Genomic DNA, 13954 nt, shown 5'->3' with positions numbered 1-13954 from the left:
GAATGTTACAGCAACAAGAAAAACAGTTTTTATCCTGAATATATGTCAGTAAAATGTTTAAAGAAGTCATAAAATCTAATGAGGTCAGGGGTCAAAACCAGAAATGGTAAAAGTCAGCACAGCGGAAAACAATATATTTTATTCACACAATTAACTCCTTAAGCCCTCATTTATTTTCTTTACTTTCCACGTGCAGAAACATCACTAAATTCAGTGAGTAGCAACTCCACAAACCAAAATGAACTCTGGACTTAACTTCAGGGCGGGTGAGAAACCTCTCTGTGACCTCGAGTTGAAGCTGAAGTCTGGTCCAATCAGAAGCTGTTTCCTGATCACACACACACACTCATCACTCAGCCGATTCTCTGTCCTATCAGGACCATTATGAGCTACGACATGCAGAAATGTTATTTTCCTCCCCTGCAGCCCAGTCAAGTCAGTTTTTTCAGTGACCCAAATCTCAAGCAATTTTTTTCCCATCATCCCGCTGTGTGCTGAGCTCCTCTGGCAGCGCTGCATATTATCTGCACTCAGACAGAAAGTCTGACGGACAGACGGAGGGACGGAGGGAGAACAGCAGAGTCTGACAGCCAGAGTTACAAGAAAAAAACAGCTTAAGTTGAATAAATGAGGATATAGAGAGAGATAAGTGTTAGTATTTTGTCAGCCAGAGACTTAATCCTTTTTGAGGAAACAGTTTGAGTCATTCTGGTAAAAGTAGCCGTCAGGTCTCGCTGTCGATGATTTTTCTCTCTCAGTCAGAAGCCACAATAATATTCTGAAATTCATTCATTCATTCAAAAGCGTATTTTCTGCCTGCAGGTACTACCAGTCTACTAAGTCTTCGGGAATGTCCAGCAACCTGCAGCCGGGGGGAGCCAAGGCCGACCACCTCAGGGAGGAGATGGAGGAGGCCGCCAACCGCATGGAGATCTGTCGAGTCAGTGGATCCGTTTATTTATATTTATAATAGCGGATAAAGTTGCAGCATTTATCAGGCAGATTATGTTCCTCAAGAGGTGGTGGAGGAGACCAAAAACAGAGATAAAAGAGACTTAAATATTGGACTTAGATTCATCAGGTGGACGGAAACACGGCTCCAAACGGAGGACGGTGTCGTCTGCTTGTTTCTGCATGTAAGACGGTAAAAGATTTGTTAATAGAAAAACTGTGTCAAACATCTTCCTCATTCTCCAACAACAAGAAACACCAAAACACATTTTGGAGGCGGACTTTAACATTTTTGCTTATAAATCATCTTTCTCGTGACATATTTTCCATCCTTCCTACTTCTACTCACACCTGATCGCTCTTGTTTGGCTGCATGCTGCTGATCCAGATCATCAGGTGTGTGTGAAGCAGGGAAAGATGGAAATAAAGGAGGGAGCGCAGCTGTGAGGTGTATTTTTAGTACACACAGAGATTTACATAACACTTGAACACATCACAGAATACAACTTGGGCACATATAAACTTCAACCAATCCTGCAACACGTGATTCATTTCAGCTATTATCAGGATTTAAATGGCCGTAACTTAGTCTATTATTAATTTTCCACCTTTGTGTTCTATATTTTTTGACCTTTTAAAGACATTTTCACGGGTGTAAGTAATCAAAATAATGTTATTAGTCACGCCTGTGCTTTTAAAAATTTTTAGATTAAAAAAAAGGTCAAACATTTTTTACACGGTCATATATGAGTTTTATGTATTTCGTATTTCTTTTTTGCATTTGTCATGTAGTTTGTTGTTTAAAAACATCTTTTCTTCTCCATCAGGATCAGTTATCAGCAGACATGTACAGTTTTGTGGCCAAAGAAATTGACTATGCAAGCTACTTCCAGACAGTAAGTGCAGCATCTCTACAGATGAGTGAACACATTGGAAAAAAGAAAAAGAAAAAGAAGAAGCATCCACTACAGACTGTCTGGTCTCTTTCTGTCTCTCTGTGTAGCTGATAGAAGTCCAGGCTGAGTACCACAGGAAGTCATTAGAGCTGCTTCAGAGTGTTCTGCCTCAGATCAAAGCTCATCAGGGTGAGTTCGAGGCCAACGTGCCGCAGTCCTTTTTTGTTCGTGCATTTGTTGTAAAAAAAAAAAGGAAGAAAAACTGCACCGAGTTTGAAGAGAAGCGCCGTGAAAAGGACGAACAAATGTCCCGTCACTTTGTTCCATAACCGTCGTATGTTACACAAACTTTGTAAAAGAGATTATTTGATTTCAATGGGACAATCCTGGTTAAATAAAGGCTAAGTAAACAAATGAATAAAACATGAATATGAAACCACTCTTTGATTATCGTGGACTCTGAAACCTAAACTCTTATGTAAAAGGCGCTCTGTGTTTCAATCTAAAGCAAACAGAAAGAGCTCAGCAACTACAAACAAAATATGTTGCAGCTTTCTTGCTTATTTGAACTAATGACATCGTTTAATAATTGAGCTTAGTTTAAATATAGAATTTAAAAGTAGCATAATCAAGTAAAATGTTTTTCAGTAGTCAGTTAGTGCTACTCTGCTGAGCTAGGCTTGTTTATGGTGTTGCTTCTTTCCCTCCATTATGATTAGATGAAGATGCTGCATCAGTGCACAAACAAAAACTTGTATCTCTGTTAACTATGACAGATAATTGTGCGCTATTTGTTTATAATCAGTGAGAAAAGAGGTTTCCAGGACCTTGAAGGTCACCCAGAAAATTAATTTTAACTCTTTTTTTTTTTTTTTTTCCTGCCTGATATTCTGAGCGTCGGTATTTTTTCGAGCGTGTAACGAATGCGTGTGCTTCACAGAGACCTGGGTGGAGAAACCGTGCTACGGGAAACCATTAGAGGAGCACTTAGCGCTCAGCGGGAGAGATATTGCCTTCCCCATCGAGGCCTGTGTCACCATGCTGCTGGAGTGCGGCATGCAGGAGGAGGTAAACACACCGACACGGGAAACGCATTCACCGGCCAGAAAATGTCGCCGAAGTCGCCACCGAGATGAAGTCGGTCTTAATTAACGGAAGGAAAAATAAAGCGGTCCAGGTCAACGCTGTTTACTTAAAACCCCCGAAATAAAATGATCTCCATCTGTGTAATTACAGTGTGACGGTAAGAAATGGCCTCATTTTGTGATATCAAATCAGCGAGCTGCTCGCTGGCACCAGTTGAGCTTTAATTGCTCTGCGTGTAATGACTGTTTCTTGTTGTTGCACATTATGGAGAACGTTTAGTTCGACAGTACGGTGAATTCTCAAGTTTTTATATTCGGTGAGTTTTTTTGTGGAAACTTTCAGATGATCTGCAGTAGAATTTTATTCGTTTTTTTTTTTTTTTAAATTGTATTTATAGGTTTTGAAGGAAGCTCACATTTATAACGATCAACCCACCGACAGATTGCTGCATGTTGAGCTTAATTATTAGTATGTAATATTATCTCACGATTAGTAAAATGTAGAAACACTTAGCTCCACATTTACCAGCATATGTGATCTGAAATTGGACTTTTAACTATTTCTACACTGTGACATTCCTACTTTAACTCCTCCCGCCACTGTCAGTTATCAGTTCTGCTTCTGTCAGCAGTGAGGTGAGGTTTTTTTGTGTCTCAGGGTTTGTTCAGAGTCGCTCCCTCGGCCTCCAAACTGAAGAAGCTGAAAGCGTCTCTGGACTGCGGCGTGCTGGACGTTCAGGAGTACTCCGCAGACCCTCACGCCATCGCAGGTGAGCTTTCCCCCCCAAAAAACAAAAAAACTTGACCCATCAAGTTACCAGATACCCAAAAAACATCAGTCCACCTGCCGGGTACCATCCACATCTGGGGATGCAAAACTAAGAGAAGCCGAGCACGGTCGAGCTGAGCTGTTTCCAGCACTGGAAAAGGAGCTTCAGCTGCACCTAATCTGTTGCCATGACAACCTGCAACCATCAGAACTTGCCTCACGGGGGGGGGGGGGGGGGGGGGGGGGGGCTAGGTTTATGAGTTGGTTTCCATCGCTGGTTTTGGAGTCTTAATTTCTGCACCTCCCCTCCCCCCACACACACCCACACACACACCCCCACACACACCCACACACACACCCACACACACACCCCCACACACACCCACCCACACACCCACACACCTCCACTTCCACACGGAGGGAAATGAGCGGCATCGTTACAACATCAAAGAAGTCCCCGATATTTCTTAATCCGTTCGCGCCGTCTGTTTGCGTTTCTCCCGCACATATCAGTGATTCTGCTGCTGTCACTCGTCGGCAGTAAGTTTCCCATCAGAGGTTAATTTGAAAGCCTTATATAAGGAGCCACACATGAGACCTAAAAGACTTCCTTATATATTTGATTAGGATTCAGTTTGTTTCTCCGGCTGCTACGACAGACCCGGCAGCAGACAAAGCAAACTGTTTTTGTCCGTTTTCAATAAACTATCCAATAAACGCGGAGTGATAAATTCCAAATATAACCGGGATTAGTGTCAGACAGACTTTTCATCTTCTGCAGATGCTGCAGCAAAAAAACCCAAAAAACAAGATGTGTTTTCTGGTTGTCTTTCTGCTGCTGTCACTGATTTGCTTTTAAATCTGAACTGTGATAGACTACAAAAGAAAGAAAAAGCTTTCAGGCTTTTATGAAGCTGTTATTGATCTTTTTTCTTTTTTTATTCACGGCGGTGCTCGTCTTTGTGGAGCTGACTGCTGCATATTGCCGCCGTCTCCGAAACAACAGCTTTTTACCAGCTGTGGAAAATATTTTTAACTTGACAAAACTGCATTTTTTTAAACGTGTCAAACTGATTAATTTTTCAACCTTGAAATAAAAATGAGTCACTGGTCATGTTTTAGCACAGCGAGGGGAGATGTTAAGATGGTATAATCATTGCTTGATTTCTTAACTGATAGGATAATCAAATCAAATCAAATTGTAGTTTAAATCAACTCTTTCAATACCTTTATGGTATTTAATTTCTTATTTTGGCAGTATTATTGTTTTTAATGAGACCTTTTATTTCCTTGAAGAACAAAATTATAGTATGTTTCTAGATGGATGGATGGATTTCAAGATTCATGCTTTTATTCTCTATTTTTGACTAATCTGTTGTTTCTTAATAACTCTGATTACCTTCCACATCAGCTGAATATAAAAAGCACAAAACCTGGACAAACCGTTTCAGGAACAACATGATGCAGGATTAAATATTAAATGAAACTCAGTCAATCGTCCGTGTTCCTCGGAGCGTGTAGGGGAAGACGGGAGCATCCGGGGCGATGCCGTGTCTCTCTCCAACGATCCGATCTTTAAATGGGGTTAACTCTGCCAGACAATCTAATTTGTCCCACTGTGGAGGAGGTGGTCGTGTTGTGGGAGGTGGAGGAGGCGTCCAGGAGGGTTCGTCTTTCATGGGCCTCAATCCAAAGCAGCTGGAGGAGCGTCTGCTTCTATGGATGATCATATAAAACCATAATTTCAGTACAAACCTGCAGGAATCACGCTGCACACACACGTCAGGTCAGAATAAATAGGATGCTTAAAACACAAAGAACAGCTGGTCAACTAAACGAACCTTAAAGGCGTGGATTCTCCCGACGAAATGAAATGGAATGGGAATGAAAGAGGTGCCGCTCCAATATTACGAGTGGGGTGCCACCAACATGATTGGAAAGTTACTTTTAGGTCAAATAGTATTATAATGTCACGTTAACGCACGACGGGCCTGTCCAGACGTGCACTCGGCTGTCTCTCAGTGAGGGAGACCCTGACTTGGCGGTTTGTCATCCATCCCACGCTCCCCTCCGGGACGTGAATGCAGCCGACCAGAAAGACAAGAAGACAAGTCGGAGAGGAGCCCAGTCAGCCGTCGCCTTCCTCGTCAGCACTGGAAAATCCAGCTCTGACCAGACAGCGAGTGGAAAACAGTTTTCGGTTTATTTTAATGGTGTTTTCTGCTCCGGAGGAAGTTTTATATTTGGTGTCTTATTTCTGAGCATGTAATGAAACTGACTGAGCACAGAAAAAGACTTTAGATCTAAATAATTTAAAGGAATTATTGTCCAGCAAATTATTTATTTGGAGCAAACAAAAATCTATTCTCTCATGAATAAATGTATTAATGTGTTTGCAGTTATTCATCATTTTATCTGCTGGTAAGAAGCAGAAGTAGATAAACAGTCATTAGTGATTAACAGTTGCTGATTAAGGGAGGTGAAGCTGCTCTTTACTCTGGTGATGATAGGAGTCGAATGTATTTTGGAGCAGGAAGTGACCATATTTGGACGAGCTGGGGAGGAGCTAGTTGGGAATCTGACTCGATTGGCTCGATTGGTAACCCGAGGACACCATGCCCCGCCCACCTATAGCAGAAACCTGACTGCACCATAGGCCTGTCAATCAATCAGACATGCTCTGCAAAATGTTGCTTTTTGAGCCCTAATATCCAATTAATGACAGGATTATTTTCAGATGGACCAACAGAAAAGGGAGGAGTGACTTTATCAAAGGACACCATAATGATTTGTGGAAAGTATTTATTGACTTTGTATTAAATGAGAGAAGTTGAATGGGAGTCTATGGAGCCAGAGCCTTTTTAGAGCCAGCCCCCAGTGGCCCTCGGTGGTATTACAGTTTAGGTAATTTCTGCATGAGCCTCACTTTTCAGACCTGGAAGCTGCATCTACTTTTATATACCGTCTATAGTCACTAACTGTGTGCTGCTTGAGATTTTTCCCGGGAATGTCGCCACAGACTCTGTCGCTTCTTCAGGTTGTAATTCTTTAAAGGCTCCATCACCACTGTGTTTCCTCATTCAGCGATAGTAATTAAAAAGAAAAATGATTGAAATAAAAATCTTTGAGATTATTGCTTGAAGACGTCAGAAATCAAAAGTTCTACATTTCTGTAATTTCTCCACGTAACGTGGTTTATTGTTTGCATGTTATCATACTGCAGTGTCTCTGCTGCAGCTCTGCACAGGTTTTGTATTCTCACGGTGGACGCTGCAATAAACTGCAGGAAATTACACTCGCTCACACATACAATCAGATCCAGGCCTCCATACGGACGGCTGCTCCACCTGCAGTCGTGCTCTGAGTTCCTGCAGGACGGTCGTGAGAATTACCTCCACAACAAAAAGCCAAACGCATGAATAAAACATGTTATATTCCTGCTGTATTGATCCCGTATCGAGTTGTTAAGGTGCTAATCAGGTCGCAGCTGGTTGCTTCTGATGTTTACCGTCATCCAGCTTTTCCTTCTTCTCAGGAAAATATCCCTTAAACTGTGAGCTCGTGCATGCGTATCTGCAAAACCCACAAAAGTGCAGACATGTATTCATGGTGATTTCTATCTCGCTCTCTTCAGGTGCTTTGAAGTCGTACCTGCGCGAGCTCCCCGAGCCGTTGATGACCTTTGAACTCTACAACGACTGGATCCAGGCCTCCAAGTGCGTATTTGACCAGAACTGTGTTTTTGTCTCTGAGTCAAGGACATTTAATTGTCCTGTAACGTCTCTTTTTCTGTCGTCCTGCAGCATTCAGGATCAGGACAAAAGGCTGCAGGCTCTGCTCGGTGCCTGCGAGAAACTCCCACCGGCCAACAACAGCAACTTTAAGTGAGTCACCGTTTCTGCTGTTTTTACTCCTCGTGGTCGTCTCCTGTTTCCTGGGTTTTCGTGTTTGGGTTGATTAATCCAGTTAGAACAACGCTGTCGCTTCTCTTCTGGTTAACTCGGTGCTTTAACCACATGTTGGAGGGTTCGGGTCTGAACATTAACATTAACAGAAGGTTGAAAACCAGGATCAACTGGCTGGTTCTCGCTACAGAGAGTTTATTTAATACAGAGGAACCACTTAAAACATCTTCCAGGGGTGATCTGGTAGCAGAGTTCACAACGTATGGGCTAAAGTCAAGCAGCAACTCCAGAGGCTGGTAAACATAGCGAACACTGGAGTCCCAAAATCTGTAGTACCTCAAATGGCCACTTGAGGCCGACTCCTAAAGTGAGTCCGTCGTGTTAAAATGCTCAACTTTACAGTAGAAATAAACGTGTTTACTGCCTGAAACAAAAAAACGTTTTGGTCTTTATAGCTAATTTATTTCATTCGTAACAACTGAACACAAAACTCACCGATTTAAATTGCAATAAGACTTAAAGTTATACATAATTAAGGGGCGTGGCTGCTTTGAGTGACAGGTGGCTGCCGTTACAGTTAGCTAACTGCCTGCAGGTGTCAACAACCAGGCTTCACCACAAGAGTCTGCCAAGATGGAGAGCGCTTCAAAACTGCTCTTCATCAAACCTGCGGTTGACGTCACGGAGGCTACGTCCATTTTTAATATTCAGTCTACGGCGAAAAAGCCTTTAGCAGCTAAGTATGTGGTTACACTCCGTGGACGGACCTTTGCTTCTTCTCATTTAATATCTAAATGAAGGTAAAATGCCCAAGTTTTTAAATCAGTTCCTGTTCTTTCCGTCTACCTTTCCTTGCCTCCTTCACCTTCACTTCCCTCTTAAACCTGATGTAACTGATGTTTTTTAGCCAGTTCAGCAGTAGCAGAGAAACATTAGTATTCATGTGGAGTCGTGCCGCTGAGAAAACACATCCATCTCTTTAGCTGCTAAATGCTGCATTATAACTTTATGTTCCAGTTAACGCTGAGCTGCAGCTGAAAACGACGAGATGAACCGAAACAGAGAGCTGCAGAGTCGGGAGATATTTCTCTGTGGCTTCATCACGAGAAGAAAGAACTTTTAGTCATGTGACGGAGTTAAATATAGAAATATTGATTACGGCCGGCCTGTCAGAGTCTGTTTGCTTCCTCAAATCTGAAGAGAAATGAAAATCCCTCCCGGCTCGCAGGAGGCTGCGACGCCGTGCGCCTCAAACTGACGCCTGCCACAGAAAGACGATGACCTCGGCGTGACGCTGTCGAGAGAAAGGCCTCGCCGCCCAGGTGTTGCTCTGCTCGCCGCTGGATTTAAGGCGAAGCCGTGGCGCTTGTCTCGTGATCAAAGGCAGAAAAGAGGGAAAGGAGCGATGAGGAGGAGGAGGAGAACTGAAAAAGAGCGAGGTGCTTGTCAGTGTCATCATCGAATCGCAGAAATAGGGCGTATTTTTAGACAGCGCTCCTCTGAGGAGACCTGTCAGACCCGTCCACATGATCGCTGCTCGCTGCGATGAGCTGCCTGATGTTCATCCGACTGTGGTTCGGCTCGGGATGAGTCATACAGCTCAGCCACAGAAACCCACTACCCCATTTCTGGATCTGAAGAACTAGTAATGATGGCTGGCTGTAATAATGAAGCTCAGTGTGCTTCATGGAAGACGAGCAGCACGGCTGTAACACGACATACAGTCTGCTGTGTACAGTGTCTGTTGTTTGAAAGCAACCTTTGTGCATCAGGATGGGAATCCTGACCCGGATTAACCAGTACAGCCCAGTATTGTTCTGGTATTTCCCACATTTCTCACTTTACACATCGTGTTTCCTGAATACATTCAGCTGGAAGTTTATCAGGTCCAACAAGCTGAAATAAACAAGTGCAGTAAAAAACTGTGATGCAATAAATCCTCCTTCATTCCAGTTATGATGTTCAGTTTTTGTTTTAGGGAGGTAAAAGTGTTCGTAGCTTCCAGATCTGATAAATAAAGCCGATGCTGAAGCACCTCAAGTTGCAATACCACCAAGTGCCACTAGAGGTCGGCTCCAAAAATAACTCTGGCTCCATAGACTCCCATTCAACTTCTCTCATCAAATACAAAGTCAATATATTCATTATTATTATTATTATTATTATTATTAAGTCATTATGGTGTCATTCACTAAAGTCACTCCTTCTTATTAGTTTTCCGGCGGTCCATCTGAAAATAATCCCTCATTAATCAGATATTAGGCCTTAAAAAGCAGGATTTTGGGGGGGGAACATGTCTGTTTGATTGACAGGTCTGTGGTGGAGTCAGGTTTCTAGTGTAGGTGGGCGGGGCATGTGTATTTGGTTGCGTGACCAAATGAGTTTTTTGCACACGTGAAGTTCATGTGTTCATGTGATCTCAGCCACGTTCTGTCTCTGACTGATCTTCTTTCCTGCGTCTGCATTAACAGGTATTTGATCAAATTCCTCTCCAAACTAACCGAATACCAGGATGACAACAAGATGACGCCGGGAAACATCGCCATCGTCCTCGGACCCAACCTGCTGTGGACTCACAACGAAGGGTGAGAGAGCGGAGAGACGCCTTTAACTCAAACCGGGATCTTTTTTTTGTTTTGTTTTTTTAACAAGGTGGTTTTTGGTGCTCGGACTTGAGGCGCCGTACTTTTCCCATTTACGCGAGGCAAAAACGTGACACTGATACGGGTATCGTCGAGGAAACTGATTGGACGTATTACACACTCTGTCATGATACGAAAGTCAATTCATAGCGCAAAATCTGAGACACATTTCACTTTGCATTGTTCTTTGTTGCTGGGCTGCTGAGCGAGCGTTAATTCGAGCAGGATGTCCAGACTGTAATCACAGCGAAGAAGAACTGAAGCTGTGAGCGATAGAACAAACCAAAGCACTTAAACTAATGATACGTTGGAATATATTGGAGTGAAAGGCAGCTGAGTAACAGCCTTTAAAGTGCTGCTGATATCACCATCGAGCAGAACTTGCTTTTTTTTATACCTTAGTTATCTGTAATGTTTGCCTGTCAGTCACCAGTTAAAGATGCCACGCAACCACCGAGCATGCGAGTAGCGCACGACCCCGTTCAACCGTCTGAAAAGCTGTTGTTGTCGCGCTGAGATCAGACGTACAAGAGGGAGTGAAGTCGGCTTCAAACGGGCCGTCTGTCTTCTCCTTTGGTTCCGTCGTAATTGTTATCGCGAAGCTCCTCCTGTTCGGCGGAGAAATCAGTTTTTCATGCAGCAGCTCAGAAAAGAGACGGACACCGCGGGGAGTCTGTCATCGCGGCTCGGCTCCTTCGCCTCCTTCGCCTCCTTCTCCTCAACGGAAACAACGAGCTGCCTGCAGACGCACATCCGCGAGACACCTCTTACAATACAGTGTGTTCATGATGATGATGACTAAGCAGTTTTCCAAAGGGTGAAGGACACCACCCTCATATCGCTTGTGTAAATCTTACAAACTCTTTATCCCTCCTTAACTTTTAATTAGTATTTTTAATAGCCCGCATTTCTGTAATGATTTTAATTTTCTCCTTTTAATGCCTCTGTAATATCACCAAAATGTGTTAATCACCCTCCGAGCGTTAAATTCTTACGATCCGGGCGGCTACTTTTTCACCTCCATAAATAAAAGCCCTCCGTCTCCTCCTCTGTCCCGCTGCAGCAGCAACATCACCGAGATGATGACGACGGTTTCCCTGCAGATCGTCGGCATCATCGAGCCCGTCATCCAGCACGCCGACTGGTTCTTCCCCGGAGGTGAGAGCGAGGACGGGAACTGACGGACCCGAAGCGGCCGGACGCTTATTTGGTATCCAGAAATATAAAATGTTTATTTTCATTCTTTCTCAGAAATCGAGTTCAACGTGACGGGGAACTACGGGAGCCCCGTCCACACCAACCACAACGCCAACTACAGCTCCATGCCGTCCCCGGATATGGACCAGATGGACCGCAGGCAGAACGACCAGAGCCGACGGCCGCTCAGCGTCGCCACGGACAACATGATGCTGGAGTTCTACAAGAAGGACGGGTACGACGCTCCCGTCTCTGTTTAAAATACATTTCTGAAAAGGTTTGGCAGCAGTTTTGGGAGCAGAGCGAAATCTAGGAGACGTGTTAGGTTAGAAAACAGCCAAGAATTTATTAATAATACCCCAAAAAATTACAGTAGCAGGAGGAGATTAATAGACAACCGGAGGACTTCCGGAAAGTCATACTTGTGTTGAATATTTAGGTGAAAATTCAGATTTTTCTTTTTTTTTTTTTTTTTGCGTGAAAGCGCTGAAACAACAATACAAGTCGTTTTATTGATCAGTTTTAAAAACTGACTTCAGCAGATGAAAGAAATAGTTTGACGAGTTTGACGAGAAGATCGAAATCACTCATGTCTGTAAGTATGGAGCGAAATACAGTTAGCTTAGCTTAGCATAAAGACTGACAGCAAAAATGGGGCATTAAAAATAAGTGTTACACAAGAAAAAAAACATTTTCTTGTGCAATTATACGGCGCAAAGTCACGCGAGGTAACGTGATAAGAAATGCAAAGACTCTGGAGCAAAGTGATGGACCGAGAGATGCAAACACTGCTAACCTGAAAGTGAAAAACGATACAGGAAGAGACGCTCTGCTTTTCCAAACCTCGTGGTTTGATTGACGGCTGTCGCACATCAATAAGTAACATCCCGATGGTCCACAACTACGACTTCAAACGATCCTCCGTCTACGAGTCGGATGAAAGCCGGTTGTGAAGAAACCTTCTGGTCTGAAACCCTCCCAGCGATCACGCTGGATCAATCATCGGCCGTCTCCACCTGCCCGGGCGTCCTCGCTCCTTCGCCCGTCCTGACCGACGGCTTAAAGAGACGGTTTGTTTTTTCCAGACGAGGCCACGTCGAGTAAATTTCGTCCTACGCGACCCGCCCCGCCTGACAGGACTCAGAAAAACTCCCCCGGTTTCATGTGAGGAGCTCGGTTTCACGTCCGAGTTGGACAGAGAGGACGCCGTCTCGCTCTTTATCTGCAGCGCTCTGCGGCCCCGGTGAGACGGGAAGAAAGGGAGGGGGAAAAAAAAGAAAAAGGAAAAGACGAGAGAGGGAGCTGACATTTAGTCTGTGAAAATGAGCAATCCCACAATCCTGCAGCCGCGGAGGAGGATTAGTTGAAAAAGCAGTCGGTCGCTCTCTTTCTCTCCCGCTGTCTGTCTCCGAGTGTCTTTCTCTAATGCTTTAATACACCCTCGTTCTTATCGGGCCCTGCGGGGAGGAGGCCCGGCTAATTAAACCTGGACCGAGCGGGTCTGATCAATGGAGCTCAGCTTTCAGTAGAGAAACACACATCTGTCTTCAGAACCCGGGCGAGGCTTCAACAGAGAGGTTGTCTGAGTTTAAGACGGGGCTTTTTTTTTTTTTATTAATATACGTCCCTGTCATGAGTTACTTCATGTTCAGATACTAAAGCTCGCTCCGCTGTGGGAAACAATGATGGGAAAAGTGTCATAAGGTGACTCCCTCCTGAACGAACTCATGATACAGTAGAGTGGATGAAGTCGTTTAAAACAAAGGGCTCACTTGTCTTCGTAGCACCAGGACTTCAGTTTATCAGAGATGAAGTGGAGAGATAAAGATTACTGATTTAGTATCTACGGATTATTCAGTGGTGCTTGAAAATTTAGACTTTTCTGTATTTCTGCATGAATATGACCTAAAACATCATCAGATTATCCTAAAAGTAGATGACCAGAAGTCAATTAAAGTCAAATTAAAGCAGTTACTTCAATTAAAAAGCTTGTTTTGTACTTGATTTGAGTGGAAAACTTTTGACTGGTACTTGGTTAGTAATAGAAATAGTAATGAAATGTCACCACTGCAAAGAAACCAGACCAGTGAAGGAGTCTCTGCAGCTCCAGGAAACCTCTCACCTTCTCTTTTATTTTGGCGGGGGTTTCGTTTCTATCCATGAGGGAAACGTCGACCTAATTAGAGCTTAAATAGAGCAGTAATTTCCTCTCTGGGTCGGACGTGGTTGAAGCTCTTCAGGGAGAGCACGTTTCACCCCCTCCGCCTCCCACTCCCCCACCCTCCCCCTCTCTCCATGCGGCTAACTAACCTCTTTTGTCTTTCACGATCTTTGCACCTGTCCTCACTGTGCTTGTCTCTGTTTTAACAATGCAGCATTAGGAAGATACAAAGGTACAGTACAGCTCCTCTTCCTCCAGTCATCCTCTCATCGGCCCCGTCATCATCCGCCCATTTACAAGAAGCTGTCTGTCATCTGTCCAGTGTGTGTGTGCGTGTGCGTGTGTGTG

The 13954-nt window shown here is 43.9% G+C and overlaps 2 protein-coding genes across 10 annotated transcripts in view; one reads left to right on the top strand and one right to left on the bottom strand.

Moving 5' to 3' along the window:
* LOC138204670 (rho GTPase-activating protein 44-like) overlaps positions 1-13954 on the top strand; it is a 70439-nt gene that overhangs the window by 42805 nt on the left and 13680 nt on the right. For 4 of the 9 annotated variants that reach the window (XM_069160074.1, XM_069160069.1, XM_069160076.1 and 1 more), the window contains exons 7-17: positions 823-940; positions 1779-1847; positions 1955-2036; positions 2788-2915; positions 3591-3702; positions 7336-7417; positions 7505-7585; positions 10078-10191; positions 11312-11406; positions 11500-11680; positions 13821-13838. In XM_069160074.1, coding sequence (XP_069016175.1) covers positions 823-940; positions 1779-1847; positions 1955-2036; positions 2788-2915; positions 3591-3702; positions 7336-7417; positions 7505-7585; positions 10078-10191; positions 11312-11406; positions 11500-11680; positions 13821-13838 — 1080 coding nt within the window. The remainder of the gene's footprint in view (positions 1-822; positions 941-1778; positions 1848-1954; positions 2037-2787; positions 2916-3590; positions 3703-7335; positions 7418-7504; positions 7586-10077; positions 10192-11311; positions 11407-11499; positions 11681-13820; positions 13839-13954) is intronic. The other 5 variants (XM_069160070.1, XM_069160077.1, XM_069160075.1 and 2 more) reach the window with 3 other exon arrangements.
* The window catches only part of tex47 (testis expressed 47), a 28574-nt gene continuing 18746 nt past the window's right edge, over positions 4127-13954 (bottom strand). Inside the window, exon 9 of the mRNA XM_069160079.1 lies at positions 4127-5417. The gene's annotated coding sequence lies outside the window, so the exon portion shown is untranslated. The remainder of the gene's footprint in view (positions 5418-13954) is intronic.

Source organism: Embiotoca jacksoni, unplaced genomic scaffold, assembly GCF_022577435.1.
Source record: "Embiotoca jacksoni isolate LCO1_2020_lvr unplaced genomic scaffold, fEmbJac1.0.p SCAF_26, whole genome shotgun sequence".
In the NCBI taxonomy this organism is placed as follows: Eukaryota; Metazoa; Chordata; class Actinopteri; family Embiotocidae; genus Embiotoca; species Embiotoca jacksoni.
Note: the sequence above shows the minus strand (reverse complement) of the source record. Positions and strands in the feature narration are given on the sequence as shown.